At 42.2% G+C, this 18,965-nt stretch overlaps 1 protein-coding gene across 2 annotated transcripts in view; it reads left to right on the top strand.

Moving 5' to 3' along the window:
• Window positions 1–18,450, top strand: part of LOC115102423 (diacylglycerol kinase alpha-like) — a 36,968-nt gene extending 18,518 nt beyond the window's left edge. For both annotated transcript variants that reach the window (XM_029622357.2, XM_029622358.2), the window contains exons 9-24: window positions 98–215; window positions 606–694; window positions 870–989; window positions 1,417–1,515; window positions 5,019–5,105; window positions 5,552–5,625; window positions 5,731–5,805; window positions 8,002–8,087; window positions 8,287–8,376; window positions 8,590–8,750; window positions 8,920–8,984; window positions 9,114–9,204; window positions 12,938–13,127; window positions 13,400–13,517; window positions 13,611–13,671; window positions 13,837–18,450. In XM_029622357.2, the coding sequence (XP_029478217.1) occupies window positions 98–215; window positions 606–694; window positions 870–989; window positions 1,417–1,515; window positions 5,019–5,105; window positions 5,552–5,625; window positions 5,731–5,805; window positions 8,002–8,087; window positions 8,287–8,376; window positions 8,590–8,750; window positions 8,920–8,984; window positions 9,114–9,204; window positions 12,938–13,127; window positions 13,400–13,517; window positions 13,611–13,671; window positions 13,837–13,914 (1,602 nt within the window). In that variant the 3' untranslated portion in view covers window positions 13,915–18,450. The remainder of the gene's footprint in view (window positions 1–97; window positions 216–605; window positions 695–869; window positions 990–1,416; window positions 1,516–5,018; window positions 5,106–5,551; window positions 5,626–5,730; window positions 5,806–8,001; window positions 8,088–8,286; window positions 8,377–8,589; window positions 8,751–8,919; window positions 8,985–9,113; window positions 9,205–12,937; window positions 13,128–13,399; window positions 13,518–13,610; window positions 13,672–13,836) is intronic.
• The last annotated feature ends 515 nt before the right edge of the window (window positions 18,451–18,965 follow it).

The following is an 18,965-nucleotide window of genomic DNA, read 5'->3' as shown; positions in this document are numbered from 1 at the left end:
ATTGTCAGCAAACTACATAAAAAAAGATTCAAAGCACATACTTGATATATTTCATTGATGGTAACATAATATGTATTTTCTCCCCCTCCACCCCCAGATGACTCAGAAGGATGGGCAGCACCTATGGAGAATGAAGCATTTCAACAAGCCTGTCTACTGCAACGTTTGTCAGAGCATGCTGCTAGGACTGAGGAAACAGGGGCTTTGCTGCACCTGTGAGTGACACTATCTAGTCTCACCACTAGAGGGCAATACAATTTAACATTCTCAATCCACCCAATGCTCATTTTTGAGCAGAAAGACATCTATCCTGATCATGTAATTGAAAGCAAGTTAATGAAATCTCATACTCATAATCGGATTATGCTAAAATGTATGCTAAGATATGTCATAATGACTTATGACACCCAATGCATTGCAGTATATTTCCAAATAATTTTCATAGAAAAACAATGTAGTGGCAATGTTTATTGACTACTTAATCGTCAACCTCGTTTCTAGTCTTGACTAACATGATGAATTAAATCAATAAATGAGAGATAATGACAATAATAGTTCAACAATGGAGACACGTAATGCATTGTTTACTTGTCCTTGTTTTCAAGGCTGTAAATACACGGTCCATGGACGGTGTGCCAACATAAACCCAGCTCCCTGTACCCGGACCTATGTCAAATCTAAGAAAGACACAGGGGTATGAGTGTTTTTTTTCCCAAACAACTGCAAATTCCATTGTAAAATGTGAATATTTCCAATGCCTCTTCATTCTTAGTGTATGTTGTCATTTGAATGTCTGAGCCATTCTCTTTGTCCCTGTTTATGTACAGTGTCTGTCTTGCATCTTACTGGGCCTGTGTCTCTTGCCTCAGGTTCCAACCCATGACTGGGTCAGTGGGAACTGTGACTCTGGGAAGTGTGACAAGTGTCAGAAGAAGATCAAGAGTTATCACGGGCTGACGGGAAAACACTGTGTCTGGTGTCACTCCATGGTGAGGAGGGAGGGCTCCTGAGTAGATCTGTGGTCGTGAGAGTCAGGCCCTTGGAATTATTAGGCCAGATGTTTTCTTCCACACAGAGGATTTACATCACAATCTGTTGTGAAATCTGTTAAATGGAGTGGTTTTGCAAGAGCTACGTCTGGAACTACATATTTTAACAATAAAGCACTGGGGTGGTGTTTTTTTTTTTTTTTTTTCAAAATAAAAGACTCAACTGTAAAATATATATATATATGTGTGTGTGTGTATATATATATGTGTGTGTGTATATATATTTTTTACAGTTGAGTCTTTTATTTTGATAAAAAAAAAAAAGCACTTTGTAACTACTGTTGATTTAGAAATAAAATGTTATTGGCTTTCTTCATTAAGAATTTGATAAGAGCTTGCTATATCTCTGGCTGCTACTGTGTTCCAGCGCCATGATGACTGTGCCTCCCAGGAGCCCTCCGACTGTAACTGTGGACCTCTCAGAGACCATATCCTCCCCCCCTGGGCTATCTACCCTGTTATAAAGGTACTGGATCATCTACTGCCCCGTTACAGTTGTCCAACACTATAAAATGGAATATACTGTATAAAGCTCACAAATATATATGTTTAGGAACCTTAACTATGCGAAAGAACTGTTTTCTTATCTTAAAAACAACATTCACTCACATGTAATAGTAGGATATCTAAAATGTCCAGCTTGAGAAACGATACATTTGGTTATCATATTGTCATTGCTTCTTGTTTTATTTTGTGCCTCTGGGTGATCCTGAACAAAAAATACCCTGATTTGGGATTTTCACTATATTTAATTAATCGAAGGGTCCTTTGGATGAAGGATTGTTGAAATATATTTGACATTTGTATCTTAAAGCGGCAATCAGCAGTAGGAACAATAACAAAGTGGCCTCGCACCCATGGTTCAGTAAAAAGCTGAGGGATGGGGGTGGAGAAATTGAATCAATCTCAAATTCATAGACATAGCTATGAATGTAAGGATTGACCGTCCATGATATCAAAAGTATAGTTTTGTCGTGTTTGTTTACATTTTTTGTTTACAAACATTGGAGAAAGAAAGCTCATATTTGGAGTTCTGATGAGTAACAACAGTTGAACTAAGCTCATGATGTAGATGTAGCAACTACTGATTTCCCCTTTAAAGCATAGTTGAGAAGTAATTAATTCAAATGGGAACATTTGTGACATTTTTGCAATACCAAGGCCTCCTTTGACTCCGTAATGTTTCATCTGTAAGTGCTACAAAGCAAAAATTGGTGTTTGTAATATGAATAGTATTTTGATGTCAATGACAATTTTCTTACATTAATTTATGAATATTGAAATAAATAAACATACATATTGAAAATATGCCATTTTAGATTAGGCAAATGTTTCAATATATCATTGAACATAATATTCTACAGGCATATCAAAGTTATGACCCATTTTAAAGCTACAATATGTAACTTTTTGGACGACCTGACCAAATGCACATAGAAATGTGAGTTATAGATCTGTCAATCTCATTGAAAGCAAGTCTAAGAAGTGGTATATATGTTCTATGTGTGCTATTTCTAGGCTTCCAGTTCGTACATTTTATTTTTGGGTCTTTTACTTTTGGTTTTGTACACCAGCTTCAAACATATAAAAATACAATATTTTTTGTTATGGAAAATATTTCACAACAGTTTTTTGTGAAATATGCTTGTTTTGTCACAAACTGAAATGGCGGAGGGATTTCTGTATATTTCTTTAAACAGAGAAATTGGCATGGTAACCAATCACACTCCTCCTTTTACTTGTATTGTTGCACATTCTGCAAATTACCAGCAGAGGTCAACCATTTTGAATCGATTTTCACATTCACTCTGTTGGTAATGCATACAAATTGGATCATAACTCTAAAAGTAGCAGAGATACAATTCTGGAACTGTGATATGCCCGTAGATCAGTGGGGGCTGCTGAGGGGAGGACGGCTCATAATAACGGCTGGAATGGAGTCAATGGAATGGTATCAAACACGTGGAAACCATGTGTTTGATATATTTGATACCATTCCACTGATTACGCTCCAGCCATTACGACAAGCCCGTCCTCCCCAATTAAGGTGCCACCAACCTCCTGTCCTGTAGACGTGGAGTATCATCATGTTTAACAAGATATTGAACATTTTGCCAAATCAAAAATTAGATATTTTCAATATTCATAAATTAATATAAGAAAATTATTATTGAAAACAAAATACTACTCATAGGCCTCCCGAGTGGCACAGTGGTCTAAGGCATTGCATCGCAGTGCGTGAGGCGTCACTACAGACCCGGGTTCGTTCTCAGGCTGTGTCACTACCAGCCGTGACAATTGGCCCAACGTCGTCTGGGTTAGGGGAGGGTTTGGCCAGGGGGGCTTTACTTGGCTCATCGTGCTCTAGCGACCCCTTGTGGCGGGCCGGGCTCCTGCAGGCTGATTTCGGTGTTTCCTTCTGCACATTGGTGCAGCTGGCTTCTTGGTTAAGCGGGCAGGTGTTAAGAAGCGGGTCATGTTTCGGAGGACGCATGACTCGACCTTCGCCTCTCCCGAGCCATTTGGGGAGCTGCAGCGATGAGACAAGATCGTAATTGAATATCACGAAATTGGGGAGGAAAAGTGGGGTAAAAATACAAACAAAATAAAATTATATTAATGCTACTACTCATATATTACAGAGCAAGCCTTGAGACATGGATTGTGAATGTGTGCCATTCAGAGGGTTAATGGTCAAGACTCCCCACAGGTTGGATCCACCGTGCATGCCTTTGAACGGGGTATGGCAGTAGGTGCCTTTGAACGGGGTATGGCAGTAGGTGCCTTTGAACGGGGTATGGCAGTAGATGCCTTTGAACGGGGTATGGCAGTAGGTGCCTTTGAACGGGGTATGGCAGTAGGTGCCTTTGAACGGGGTATGGCAGTAGGTGCCTTGGAACGGGGTATGGCAGTAGGTGCCTTTGAACGGGGTATGGCAGTAGGTGCCTTTGAACGGGGTATGGCAGTAGGTGCCTTTGAACGGGGTTATGGCAGTAGGTGCCTTTGAACGGGGTTATGGCAGTAGGTGCCTTTGAACGGGGTTATGGCAGTAGGTGCCTTTGAACGGGGTTATGGCAGTAGGTGCCTTTGAACGGGGTATGGCAGTAGGTGCCTTTGAACGGGGTATGGCAGTAGGTGCCTTTGAACGGTGTATGGCAGTAGGTGTCAGCCGCACTGGTTTGAGTGTGTCAAGAACGGCAACGCAGATGGATTTTTTTCATGCTCAACAGTGTCGTGTGTGTATCAAGAATGGTCCACCACCCAAAGCCTGTCTCAAGGCTTGCCCTGGGGCGGCAGGGTAGCCTAGTGGTTAGAGCGTTGGACTAGTAACCGAAAGGTTGCAAGTTCGAATCCCCGAGCTGACAAGGTACAAATCTGTCGTTCTGCCCCTGAACAGGCAGTTAACCCACTGTTCCTAGGCCGTCATTGAAAATAAGAATTTGTTCTTAAACTGACTTGCTTAGTAAAATAAAGGTTAAAAAAAAAAAAACTTTTTTAAAGGGACATCCAGCCAACTTGATACAGCTGTGGGAAGCATTGGAGTCTACATGGGCCAGCATTCCTGTGGAACACTTTTGACACCTTGCGCTGATGAATTCAGGCTGTTCTGAAGGCAAAAAGGGGTCCAACTCAATATTAGGAAGGTGCTCCTTATGTTTTGTACACTCAGTGTATGTCAAGAATCCTTCCTCCAAAGTACCCTTATGTATTAAATGTTGTTGTTTTTTGTTCTACTTTCGTGATGAATCACCCCTCTTGGTCTTTGCGCAATTCAAATGAAGTGTTATTTGTCACATGCGCCGAATACAACAGGTGTTTCACCTTACAGTGAAATGCTTACTTACAAGCCTTTAACCAACAATGCAGTTTTAAGAAAATACCTAAAAATAAAAAAAAGTTTGAAATAAAAGTAACAAATAATTAAAGATGACATTAATTGCCTGTCCATTTCTCCATTTGCCCCATTAGGAGAGGTCAAACAGCATAAAGAACGGCTCCTCAAGCTCAGCCGAAGACAGTGACCACAACACCACTCCTGATGGACAGGTGCTTCAGGTACATACTAGTACCCTGTCACAAGACCGCTGGATAGTACTTGGTGTGAGTGTGGCCGATGTGAAATGGCTAGCTAGTTAGCGGTGGTGCGCGCTAATAGTGTTTCAGTCGGTGACGTCACTCACAGGCCTAGAAGTACTTGTTCCCCTTGCTCTGCAAGGGCCGATGCTTTTGTGGCGCGATGGGTAGCGATGCTTCGTGAGTGACTGTGGTTGATGTGTGCAGAGGGTCCCTGGTTCGAGCCCAGGTTGGGGCGAGGAGAGGGACGGAAGCTATACTGTTACATGAGCACATGAACAGCAGTGTCTAACTATTTTTTACCTTGTTTAGAGTTTGTCGCTGGGACGTTTCTCACAGCCATATTCCATCTGAATACACTGACAATGTAGACATCGTGTCTCCATTTGTGAAACTGCTGTAACCTGTAACTATTTATCCCTGAACAGATTAATCCGGTACCAGACACTCATCCTCTTCTAGTGTTTGTGAACCCTAAAAGTGGAGGCAAGCAGGGAGAAAGGTGAGGCTACTCGTGAGCACTCCTACACAAATGGGCATTTTATAGTTCACTACGAAACCATGTCAATCTTCGTATTTTACAATGACAAGTTATATTTTATTTCAGAGTTCTGCGCAAATTTCAGTATTTGCTGAATCCACGGCAGGTGTACAACCTCTCCAACGGTGGACCTGGACCGGGGTAAGGTTTCCCATATGGATAACGGCATATGGTAGAGACCAGTATGAGAATGAAATGAAAAACGACTCTGTTGTGATGCGTCACTAATTGGACAACTAAGGTATATTTAGCTACTTTGAATGAACAACAAAAAAAAGACATTTAAAATGTTTACTTTTTTGGGAGTGTGATTGTGTGAGCCTTAAAATAATTTCATTACCAGAAACATGAACGTTATCTTATTGTTTGAGTGCAACGGTTTTGAGAAGTTCTAAAAGCGAAAGCATGCATCAGAATGATAGAACAGCTCTGCTAACTTTTTTTTAAAGTATGGTAGTCTAGTGGATTCTTTGACACGTTCTTCAAAACCTTTGACAGTAGATGTCCTTTAAGTATTCAAACCACGAAAATTATAGTAAACTGTTCAATTGACCGAAGTTTATATAAATGTCAACTTATTACTGTGTTGGCCATTAGAATATTATATCAAATGTTATACAATTAAATGTTTTTTTAAAGTTTTTAGGTGAATACTTTTATTTTGAAACTTTGGGGCGCTACAGAGGATTGGCCTAGCTAGCAACTTGCTATCTCATTCAAAGTTCAACATTGTGCGAATAAATACATTCCTCAACCAATTCGATGGATTTGGATCAAATTAGGCTCAGTCACAGGCTATAAACTATGCGAGGCAGCTCTGCGTGTTCAAAAGAAAGCAGACAAACAGATGAAAAAAGAATTTCAGTGAAAGAGAGATACAAGTGTTGAGCAGGCAGGTAATGCGCCACGAAAATATCTTACTCATGGGAAATGGAGTGGTGAATGGCATCGAATTTGGGACAGTATTACATGGGAAATCAATGCAGTGTGGGGCGTGAGGCGAACAGTAAGCGACGTGAAGCATAGGGAGCGAGATGACAGGCTCAGAGCTAGAAAGAATAAAGGATTATTGAATAATGCTGTACTGTCTTAGGGCCTGCAGTTATAGACGTTTTGAAGGGTCAGATACGATCACAGATTGAGGTTGAGCAGCAACAGTCAATCACTGAAGACCGAGGAAGAGGAATGCACCTTCGTAAGAAACATCAGTCGCAGTTGTGAAATCGGCGAGTGAGTTGTGTTAACATTACTTTAGCTTAATTACATTAGATATGGGATTTTGCATTTAGTTAACTTGATGATTCATCTTCACTTTCAGAGGGGCCTCTTCCATCTCTTGGAGGTTATTTGGTTGCTCCTTTAACTCCAGTCCTATTGACACTACCTCTGGATGGTGCTTCAGTCAGACCACCTTTGGGCCCCAGCATTAGTACAACGTTTCCCCTCAACTTGAAGAATAATTGCCTCTATCAGAATGCAACCGTACACAATGAAAACACAAAGTATCATGATCCACTCCCTCCTTCTGGGAAGCTGACAACACCACAGCCAATGTGCCAAGGGCTGGCCAGCAGCTCCAGCCTGCTCTGTACAGTCAGTGACATGGCCTTGACCGTTAATGACATGATGCAGCGGTAGGTTGAACACAGTCAGAATAGGATGAGTGTCCTGGAGAGAATGGCAACAGCTGTAGAGATGAGAAATACTGGTCTCCCTCCTACCTCTCAACATAAATGAAACCACTGCAGTCTCCTGAAAACCAAGGCACATCTGTCTTTGTTGCGGACTTCAACAACTAGAGTAAACTGGGAAAACGGAGGTCATTCTCTGTACAGTAAATTCACTGGAAACTAAAGTTTAAACAGCACTATTTTGATGTCTTAAAATGTGATGTGCTGTTGAAGGCATATGGTCTAAGCACTAATCTCAATAATGAGCTGAGAAAGATATCCAGGTCCCAAATTGAACAAAACTACAAAGATCACGGATCTTCCCAAAATGGTGCTATGATAGATGTTTTTGTGCATTGAGTTATTCTACCTCAAATTTTGTAATCTTCTGTGACCTTGGTGTCTGATATAAACTTGGTGTTTTGCACATATAACCGTGATGTTAGTCATGGGTTATCTCAATTTTTTTGATGACTTCGTTAAGCATTTTCTGTCAGATTTATTTACCTATCTTTTGTTTTAGTAGAGATGTTTAGAAAAATCACCCCAAAAATAAAAAATACAATTCCTCTCTTTGTTGACTTGAATGGCTTATATCTGTCTGAGATGCCATCAACATTTAGGTCCTGTCCTGCAACCACAACATAATATTACGTCTGTGTTTCAGGCTGTGCTTCTTCAGATCTCTGAAGGATTACAGGATCTTGGTTTGCGGAGGGGACGGCACTGTGGGCTGGATACTTGATGCCATAGGTGGGGTCAAGTACACAATGTTGGTACACCATGTGTTACACATGCCAATACACTGAAGTTGATTTGTCTATGTGTACAAACTATGAATTTCCTAACTTCAGTGTATGTGTACAAACTATTAATTTCCTAACCAAAGACTCAAACATGTCACAGAAATGGTGATATTGATCTGTCTTTCTCCACCTTCTGGTTCAATCAGACAAAGCCAATCTTCAAGTGCGGCCACCTGTGGCTGTGTTACCCCTGGGCACAGGAAATGACCTCGCACGTTGTCTTAGATGGGGAGGAGGTGGGCACAGGGTTGACCTTTTTTTCATTATACCCGTTGTGTGTTCACGGATCATATATCCAGTATTTGCTGTCCATAGTTCTACTGTATGTGATGAAAGAATCACTGTCTCTGGGTGTTCCATCTTAGTTTCTTGTATGTTTTTGTACTTGTGTGTGGGACCGTTGGTAGCACAGAATTATCCCTTATAGTGTACCTCTGTGGTCTGTGTAGGTTATGATGGGACAGATCTGTGTCGTATCCTGAAGGAGATTGAGGTCAGCACCCCGGTGCTGATGGACCGCTGGAATGTAGAGGTGATCCTAGAGGACCCCCAGGAGACAGGAGACCCTGTGCCTTATGAGATCATCAACAACTACTTCTCCATCGGCGTGGTGAGTTAGGAACAAGGGGAATGAACTTGTAGCCTGGTCTCAGATCTGTTTGTGCTGTCTTGACAACTCCTATGGCCATTTTCACGTTGAAGACGGCAACAAATGTGTGACCAGGCTACGTACTTACGGCACACACCAGAACATTTCAGAACTTGTTGTATGTTGACAGGACGCCTCTATTGCCCACCGTTTTCATACGATGAGAGAGAAACACCCCCAGAAATTCAACAGCAGGTAAAACACATTTGAATAACCAGCACAGAGTCCTATAGTACATGTGGTGACTAACCTTTTAGGGGGAGTCACCTTGTGCATGGTGTAAATGACTCTACGTGAATCCAAGAATGTTGTTCAATATTTCAGAATGAAGAACAAGTTGTGGTACTTTGAGTTTGCCACCTCAGAGACCATCTCTGCTTCGTGCAAGAAACTGAATGAATGTCTTACAATTGAGGTGAGGGTGGCAAACGCACAGCTTTGCATCAGCTCATTAAAAAAAAACATTTATTTATTTATTTTATTTCACCTTTATTTAAACAGGTAGGCAAGTTGAGAACAAGTTCTCATTTACAGTTGCTACCTGGCCAAGATAAAGCAAAGCAGTTCGACACATACAACGACACAGAGTTACACATGGAGTAAAACAAACATACAGTCAATAATACAGTATAAACAAGTCTATATACGATGTGAGCAAATGAGGTGAGATAAGGGAGGTAAAGGCAAAAAAAGGCCATGGTGGCAAAGTAAATACAATATAGCAAGTAAAACACTGGAATGGTAGATTTGCAGTGGAAGAATGTGCAAAGTAGAAATACAAATACTGGGGTGCAAAGGAGCAAAATAAATAAATACAGTAGGGAAAGAGGTAGTTGTTTGGGCTAAATTATAGGTGTGCTATGTACAGGTGCAGTAATCTGTGAGCTTCTCTGACAGTTGGTGCTTAAAGCTAGTGAGGGAGATAAGTGTTTCCAGTTTCAGAGATTTTTGTAGTTCGTTTCAGTCATTGGAAGCAGAGAACTGGAAGGAGAGGCGGCCAAAGAAATAATTGGTTTTGGGGGTGACTAGAGAGATATAGCTGCTGGAGCGTGTGCTACAGGTGGGAGATGCTATGGTGACCAGCGAGCTGAGATAAGGGGGGACTTTGCCTAGCAGGGTCTTGTAGATGACATGGAGCCAGTGGGTTTGGCGACGAGTATGAAGCGAGGGCCAGCCAACAAGAGCGTACAGGTCGCAATGGTGGGTAGTATATGGGGCTTTGGTGACAAAACGGATTGCACTGTGATAGACTGCATCCAATTTGTTGAGTAGGGTATTGAAGGCTATTTTGTAAATGACATTGTCGAGGATTGGTAGGATGGTCAGTTTTACAAGGGTATGTTTGGCAGCATGAGTGAAGGATGCTTTGTTGCAAAATAGGAAGCCAATTCTAGATTTAACTTTGGATTGGAGATGTTTGATGTGGGTCTGGAAGGAGAGTTTACAGTCTAACCAGACACCTAGGTATTTGTAGTTGTCCACGTATTCTAAGTCAGAGCCGTCCAGAGTAGTGATGTTGGACAGGCAGGCAGGTGCAGGCAGCGATAGGTTGAAGAGCATGCGTTTAGTTTTACTTGTATTTAAGAGAAATTGGAGGCCATGGAAGGAGAGTTGTATGGCATTGAAGCTTGCCTGGAGGGTTGTTAACACAGTGTTCAAGGAAGGTCCAGAAGTATACAGAATGGTGTCGTCTGCGTAGAGGTGGATCAAGGAATCACCAGCAGCAAGTGCGACATCATTGATGTATACAGAGAAGAGAGTCGGTCCAAGAATTGAACCCTGTGGCACCCCCATAGAGACTGCCAGAGGTCCGGACAGCAGACCCTCCGATTTGACACACTGAACTCTATCAGAGAAGTAGTTGGTGAACCAGGCGAGGCAATCATTTGAGAAACCAAGGCTGTCGAGTCTGCCGATGAGGATGTGGTGATTGACAGAGTCGAAAGCCTTGGCCAGATCAATGAATACGGCTGCACAGTAATGTTTCTTATCGATGGCGGTTAAGATATCGTTAAGAACCTTGAGCGTGGCTGAGATGCACCCATGACCAGCTCTGAAACCAGATTGCATAGCAGAGAAGGTATGGTGAGATTCGAAATGGTCGGTAATCTGTTTGTTGACTTGGCTTTCGAAGACCTTAGAAAGGCAGGGTAGGATAGATATAGGTCTGTAGCAGTTTGGGTCAAGATTGTCCCCCCCTTTGAAGAGGGGGATGACCGCAGCTGCTTTCCAATCTTTGGGAATCTGACGACACGAAAGAGAGGTTGAACAGGCTAGTAATTGGGATTGAGAACAATTTCGGCAGATCATTTTAGAAAGAAAGGGTCCAGATTGTCTAGCCCGGCTGATTTGTAGGGGTCCAGATTTTGCAGCTCTTTCAGAATATCAGCTGACTGGATTTGGGAGAAGGAGAAATGGGGAAGGCTTGGGCGAGTTGCTGTACCTTAACACATACAGTGGGGAGAACAAGTATTTGATACATTGCCGATTTTGCAGGTTTTCCTACTTACAAAGCACGTAGAGGTCTGTAATTTATATAATAGGTACACTTCAACTGTGAGAGACGGAGTCTAAAACAAAACTCCAGAAAATCACATTGTATGATTTTAAGTGATTCATTTGCATTTTATTGCATGACATACGTATTTGACCAGTAAGAATTCCGGCTCTCACAGACCTGTTAGTTTTTCTTTAAGAAGCCCTCCTGTTCTCCACTCATTACCTGTATTAACTGCACCTGTCCACACACTCAATCAAACAGACTCCAACCTCTCCACAATGGCCAAGACCAGAGAGCTGTGTAAGGACATCGGGGATAAAATTGTAGACCTGCACAAGGCTGGGATGGGGTACAGGATAATAGGCAAGCAGCTTGGTGAGAAGGCAACAACTGTTGGCGCAATTATTAGATAATGTAAGAAGTTAAAGATGAAGGTCAATCACCCTCGGTCTGGGGCTCCATGCAAGATCTCACCTCGTTGGGCATCAATGTTCATGAGTAAGGTGAGGGATACACGGCAGGACCTGGTCAATGACCTGAAGAGAGCTGGATCCACAGTCTCAAAGAAAACCATTAGTAACACACTACGCCGTCATGGATTAAAATCCTGCAGCGCACGCAAGGTCCCCCTGCTCAAGCCAGAGCATGCCCAGGCCTGTCTGAAGTTTGCCAATGACCATCTGGATGATCCAGAAGAGGAATGGGAGAAGGTCATGTGGTCTGATGAGACAAAAATAGAGCTTTTTGGTCTAAACTCCACTCGCCGTGTTTGGAGGAAGAAGAAGGATGAGTACAACCCCAAGAACACCATCCCAACCGTGAAGCATGGAGGTGGAAACATCATTCTTTGAGGATGCTTTTCTGCAAAGGGGACGGACGACTGCACCGTATTGAGGGGAGGATGGATGGGGCCATGTATCGTGAGATCTTGGCCAACAACCTCCTTCCCTCAGTAAGAGCATTGAAGATGGGTCGTGCCTGGGTCTTCCAGCATGACAACGACCCGAAACACACAGCCAGGGCAACTAAGGAGTGGCTCCGTAAGAAGCATCTCAAGGTCCTGGAGTGGCCTAGCCAGTCTCCAGACCTGAACTCAATAGATAATCCTTGGAGGGAGCTGAAAGTCTGTATTGCCCAGCGACAGCCCCGAAACCTGAAGTATCTGGAGAAGGTCTGTATGGAGGAGTGGGCCAAAATCCCTGCTGCAGTGTGTGCAAACCTGGTCAAGAACTACAGGAAACGTATTATCTCTGTAATTGCAAACAAAGGTTTCTGTACCAAATATTAAGTTCTGCTTTTCTGATGTATCAAATAATTATGTCATGCAATAAAATGCTAATTTAATTACTTAAAAATCATACAATGTGATTTTCTAGATTTTTGTTTTAGATTCCGTCTCTCACAGTTGAAGTGTACCTCTACATGCTTTGTAAGTAGGAAAACCTGCTAAATCGGCAGTGTATCAAATACTTGTTCTCCCCACTGTACCTCAACATAGTCTGCAAACAAGCACGTATTTTTAGCATGCAGAATTACATAAAGGTTGTGGTTAACACAGGCGACCTGATAGTTCTGCGATATATGCCTTATGTTTATCTCATTATGGCATCTCATTAAGTTGCTCTGTCTGATGTTGTACGTCCCTCAGTGCTGCGGCACCCCATTAGACCTGAGTGGCCGTTCTATGGAGGGGATCGCTGTCCTCAACATTCCCAGCATGCACGGTGGATCCAACCTGTGGGGAGAAGCCAAGAAGAGTGAATGCAAGTGCTTGATGAATCCTCAGGAAATGCCTGTGGTTATTGTTGACCCTGAAGTCTTGAAAGTCAGTGGACAAGGTACGGCGATATCCTTTGCCTTTAACCAAGGGCTCAAGATTTCAAAATGTTAAAGGATGGGTCTGGTAAATGATATTGTTAGGATATCATGTGAGATGTTAGTTCTCATGCCACAGCTGTTAAAAGATAAATGTTATTTTCATTGGAAGAAGCCCTTGACCCTGGATGGGTTGAGAAGTATGTTTGAATCTTAACAGCTGGTCTCAGGCTGAAAAAGACTGCCTCTCTGTGTGAATTGCATGTTCAGTGTTTCCATCTTCCTTCCGTACCAGACGTCAGTGACCGGCGTTTGGAGGTGGTTGGCCTCGAAGGGGCCATGGAGATGGGACAGATATATACAGGACTTAAGAGCGCTATACGACTAGCAAAAACCTCCCAGATCACAATCAGGTGAGTGTTTGTGAGATGTGTATAGACTGGCTGAGATATACAAAAACATTCTATCCCCACTACTTATCTTGCTTATCTCTGTCCATCTCTCAGGACGAAGAAACCTTTACCGATGCAGATAGACGGAGAGCCCTGGATGCAGCCACCGTGTACGGTGAGTGCTAGGAAGCCAGCTTGGCAAGCAGAGTTGAAAGCAGGTTCAGTTGCTAGAGACCATGGGACTTGATGCTAATAATACGTTGTTAATATAACATGGTAACGTGGTGCTAAACATGGTAATTTGAGTAAAGCAACCTTTTTGCTCATATTCCTTCTTTAGATTCACATCACACACAAGAACCAGGCCAGTATGCTGATGGCTCCCCAGGGCCGGTCCAGCTTCTTCAGCTCAAAGTAGTAGCCTGCTCCCCTGGCTTCAAGCTGTAACATGGCTGGCCTGTATACACTTGCTTATTATTGTACATTTTGTTAAAGGCCCAGTGCAGTCAAATGTGATTTTCCTGTGTTTTATATATATTTCCTCTCTGAGGTTAGAGTAATATTGTGCAAATTATTATAATGTCCTTTTAGTGCAAGAGCTGTTTGAAGAGACTGCCTAACATTTCTGCCTGTTTTGCTGTGAAGGAGTTTTGGCCATGGTAGTAAGTTAGCGAATAGACTGATAAGAAATAGTTCCAAACCTCTCTGTCAGTGTCAACAGATGTGGTAAAGAGGTCAATGGAAGTTGACCAAAACAAGGAAAATGCCATGGAAACGCGGTGGGGTGGAGATCCTGAAAAATGTGCCTACATTTGCATTTATGCTATTGTTTGTGTATTTCACACTATGTTGAGGTAGAAATAGGAGTATAATGCTTGTATGGATGTCAACCCCAATACATGTTAAATCAAATCATCTTCACCAATCAAGTCATCAATCAACGTCAATATAGTTGAAAACATCTTTGATTACCACCACTGATTTCTGTGTGCTTCCAGCTTATACCAACCGGAAGTTAGCATTTAGCAGTCACTTCTTCTAAACCTGAAAAGGGACAACTTATTGATGTTATGCAGCTAAAACAGCCAAACATATCCAAATCAGACTTCAGTAACTTCAGTTCCATGCTTCCTCTGGAAGCAACGTCAGCAGAAGAACTGTTTCATCGGGAGGTTCATGAAATGGGTTTCCATGGGCGAGCAGCCTAAGATCAAAATGCGCAAAGCCAAGCGTCGGCTGGAGTGGTGTAAAGCTCGCCACCATTGGAGCAGTGGAAATGCGTTCTCTGAAATGATGAATCACACTTCACCATCTGGCAGTCCGACGGACTAATCTGGGTTTGGCAGATGCCAGGAGAACTCTAGCTGCCCGAGTGCATAGTGCTAACTGTAAAGTTTGGTGGAGGAGGAATAATGGTATGGGGCTGCTTTTCGTGGTTCGTGCTAGGCCCCTTAGTTCCAGCGAAGGGAAATCTTAATACTACAGCATACAATGACATTCTAGACGACTCTGTGCTTCAAACTTTGTGGCAACAGTTTGGGAAAAGCCTTTTCCTGTTTCAGCATGACAATGCCTCCGTGCACAAAGCGAGGTCCATACAGAAATGGTTTGTTGAGATCGGTGTGGAAGAACTTCACTGGCCTGCACAGAGAGGCCTTACCTCAACCCCAACGAACACCTTTGGAATGAATTGGAATGTCGACTGCGAGCCAGGCTTAATCACCCAACCTCTCTAATGCTCTTGTGGCTGAATGGAAGCAAGTGCCCACAGCAATGTTCCAACATAATAAAACATAATAATTCGATATATCACCCAGCCCAAATTGTGGGCCTGTTAAAATGCATCAATCGTGACGGATTTGACGAATATCCACTTTGTTAGATCAGATTTGTTGGTTGTCCACCAATCCGGCATCCTCCTATCCCCCGTGGTCTGCATTCCGTTGACCTCTTTATCGCATCTATAACAGCTCATTGTCAGTTTTCCCCTCCCCACTCAGACCACTCCCAGACGGTCCTTGCAAAATTATTGCTTGAGGAATTGCCCTTTGCTTAGAAGTTATTCTTGACCATTTTAAATGAAAACAGCCACAGTAAGGTATTTAATTGCTACGTAGAAATGATTTGATATTGAGATAAAAATGGTTACATTGGACCTTTTTAAATGACTGAAGCAACTTGGTTTGTCAAACAGTTGGTATGTGCATGTTTTAGAGAGATGTTGACCAACATTTTCAGAAAGTTCAGTACGTATGTTTTTGTTCTGCCACAATGCAAGTCTATATTATGAAAGCCTTACAAACTACAGATGTAGATTAACTTGATGTCCACAGTTATATATTTAAGCTAAGAACTTAGTGTGCCTTTTGTCATAATTTAGCCAAATTCATCTAATGCGTTTATCAAGGAGTGAAAAACTGTGCTATGATTCTGCTTGAAAACTTTGAGTGAAATGTTTATTTAGCAAGGTTTTTATTGTAACTGCATTTTCTAATTTGTTATTCTATTTTAGTAGGATCATTTTAAATGTGTGTATGTACAGTACCAGTCAAAAGTTTGGACAGTTTGCGTGTGTCTCATTCAAGGGTTTTTCTTTATTTTTACTATTTTCTACATTGTACAATAATAATAATGAAGACATCAAAACAATGAAATAACACATTTTTACTGTTATTTTACTGCTGCTCTTTAACTATTTCTTTTTTTTAAATGATTTACTTAACACTTATTTTTCTTAACTGCATTGTTGGTTAAGGGCTTGTAGAGAGAATGCCAAGCATGTGCAAAACTGTCAAGGCAAAGGGTGGCTACTTTGAAGAATCTAAAATATATTTTGATTTGTTTAACACTTTTTGGTTAATTCCACATGTGTTATGTAGTATTTCATTGTTTTCACTATTATTCTTCACTATTATTTGACAATGTAGAAAATAGTAAAAATAAAGAAACCCTTGAATGAGTAGGTGTGTCCAAACTTTTGATGTGTGTGTGTGTGTGTGTGTGTGTGTGTGTGTGTGTGTGTGTGTGTGTGTGTGTGAGAACTGAGCAAAAAAAGAAACGTCCCTTTTTCAGGACCCTGTCTTTCAAAGATAATTAATAAACTCCAAATAACTTCACAGATCTTCATTGGAAAGGGTTTAAACACTGTTTCCCATGCTTTTTTCAATGACCCATAAACAATGAATGGACATGCACCTGTGGAACGGTTGTTAAGACACTAACAGCTTACAAACGGTTGGCAATTAAAGTCACAGTTATGAAAACTTAGGACACTAAAGAGGCCTTTCTACTGACTCTGAAAAACACCAAAAGAAAGATGCCCATGATCCCTGCTCATCTGCGTGTACTTGCATGAGGCAAGGAGGCATACGGACTGCAGATGTGGCCAGGGCAATAAATTGCCATGTCCGTACTGTGAGACGCCTTTGACAGTGCTACGGGGAGATAGGACGGACAGCTGATCCTCGCAGTGGCAGACAACATGTAACAGCACCTGCACAGGATCGGTACATCTGAACATCACACCTGCAGGACAGGTACAGGATGGCAACAACAACTGCCCGAGTTACACCAGGAACGCACAATCCCTCCATCAGTGCTCAGACTGTCCACAATAGGCTGAGAGAGGCTGGACTGAGGGCTTGTAGGCCTGTTGTAAGGCAGGTCCTCACCAGACATCAACAACATTGCCTATGGGCACAAACCCACCGTCGCTGGACCAGATAGGGCTGGCAAAAAGTACTCTTCACTGACGAGTCGCGGTTTTGTCTCACCAGGGGTGATGGTCAGATTCGCGTTTATTGACGAAGGAATGAGCGAGGCCTGTACTCTGGAGCGGGATCGATTTGGAGCTGGAGGGTCTGTCATGGTCTGTGGCGGTGTGTCACAGTATCATCGGACTGAGCTTGTTGTCATTGCAGGCAATCTCAAAGCTGTGCGTTACAGTGAAGACGTCCTCCTCCCTCATGTGGTACCCTTCCTGCAGGCTCATCCTCACATGGCCCTCCAGCATGACAATGCCACCAGCCATACTGTTCGTTCTGTGTGTGATGTCTTGCTGTGTTCTGCCATGGCCACCGAAGAGCCCAAATCTCAATCCCATCGAGCACGTCTAGGACCTGTTGGATAGGAGGGTGAGGGCTAGGACCATTCCCTCCAGAAATGTCCGGGAACTTGCAGGTGCCTTGGTGGAAGAGTGGGGTAATATCTCACAGCAAGAACTGGCAAATCTGGTTCAGTCCATGAGGAGGAGATGCACTGCAGTACTTAATGCAGCTGGTGGCCACACCAGATACTGACTGTTACTTTTGATTTTGACTCCCCCCCCCCTTTGTTCAGGGACACATTATTCCATTTCTGTTAGTCACATGTCTGTGGGACTTGTTCCGTTTGGCTCAGTTGTTGAATCTTATGTTCATACAAATATTTACACATGTTAAGTTTGCTGAAAATAAATGCAGTTGACAGTGAAAGGACTTTTCTTTTCTTGCTGTGTGTGTGTGTGTGTGTGTGTGTGTGTAAATATATGGTCATTAAAAGTCTAGATTTTTCTAGGATGTATTAAGCTATGAAATATTTTGAATTGCAATGCATACAGCTTCTGGTAATATACCCACAAGTCATAATTAATGCAGATTGTATTTGAAATGATTATGCACTCATTAGTGCTTATGTATGTAAGCAGGAAACCCTTTGCCCCAATGTCCTAAGACCAAACCACATTGAATTGTTTTAAAAGCAGACCTTAAATGTCCTTTTAAATAAGCTTTTAGTTGTAATATATTGAGTGACCGTTTGGATTGAAAACGAATTGTTTACTTCTCTCTCAATGCAAGGCATCTGTTTATCTTATTGAATATATCTAATTGGAGGTTAGCCATATCATAAATCCTGAGAATGTTAACAAATATTTCAAATGATGCTGTATATATTTCAATAAACCATCATGACATGATTTGGTGTGGTTATTATCGAATGAATAGGTAACCATTTGATTATTCGTTTCTTTATTAGTTAGACCTAATAAATATCAAGGTATTGTATTGTGGTCTCACGAACTCTGTTTAGGTTACCAAACATATGCATGATCACAGGGGGGCGCCACCTGCTCCGTTTCAGCGGTCGGTTCTGGGTGGGCCTCATTGGCTTGGGCCCTATGACTTTATACCTCCGTTGATAGGCTACATTCACAGATGGATTATTAAAGCAATTTATACAATGGGTGGTTTGGATTTCCCATTGTTCGACTCTATCTGCCCATGATATACTAGACAGCATACACATGGCCAGTACATTCATAAAAAGTGACATCGGTTATGTGGTTACCTAGCAACGCACTACTACAACTTTTACAGATCCACTGTCGTCCGTCTCATCTGCACAGTCATGCCATTTATAAACTTGACCTCCACTGTAAAAAGTATCTAGACGTTATCTCCGATATTTGCAACATTGTAGCAATATTACAAT

The sequence above is a fragment of the Oncorhynchus nerka genome, linkage group LG20 (assembly GCF_034236695.1).
Source record: "Oncorhynchus nerka isolate Pitt River linkage group LG20, Oner_Uvic_2.0, whole genome shotgun sequence".
Lineage (NCBI taxonomy): Eukaryota > Metazoa > Chordata > Actinopteri > Salmoniformes > Salmonidae > Oncorhynchus > Oncorhynchus nerka.
This window is presented reverse-complemented; position numbering and strand designations above follow the sequence as displayed.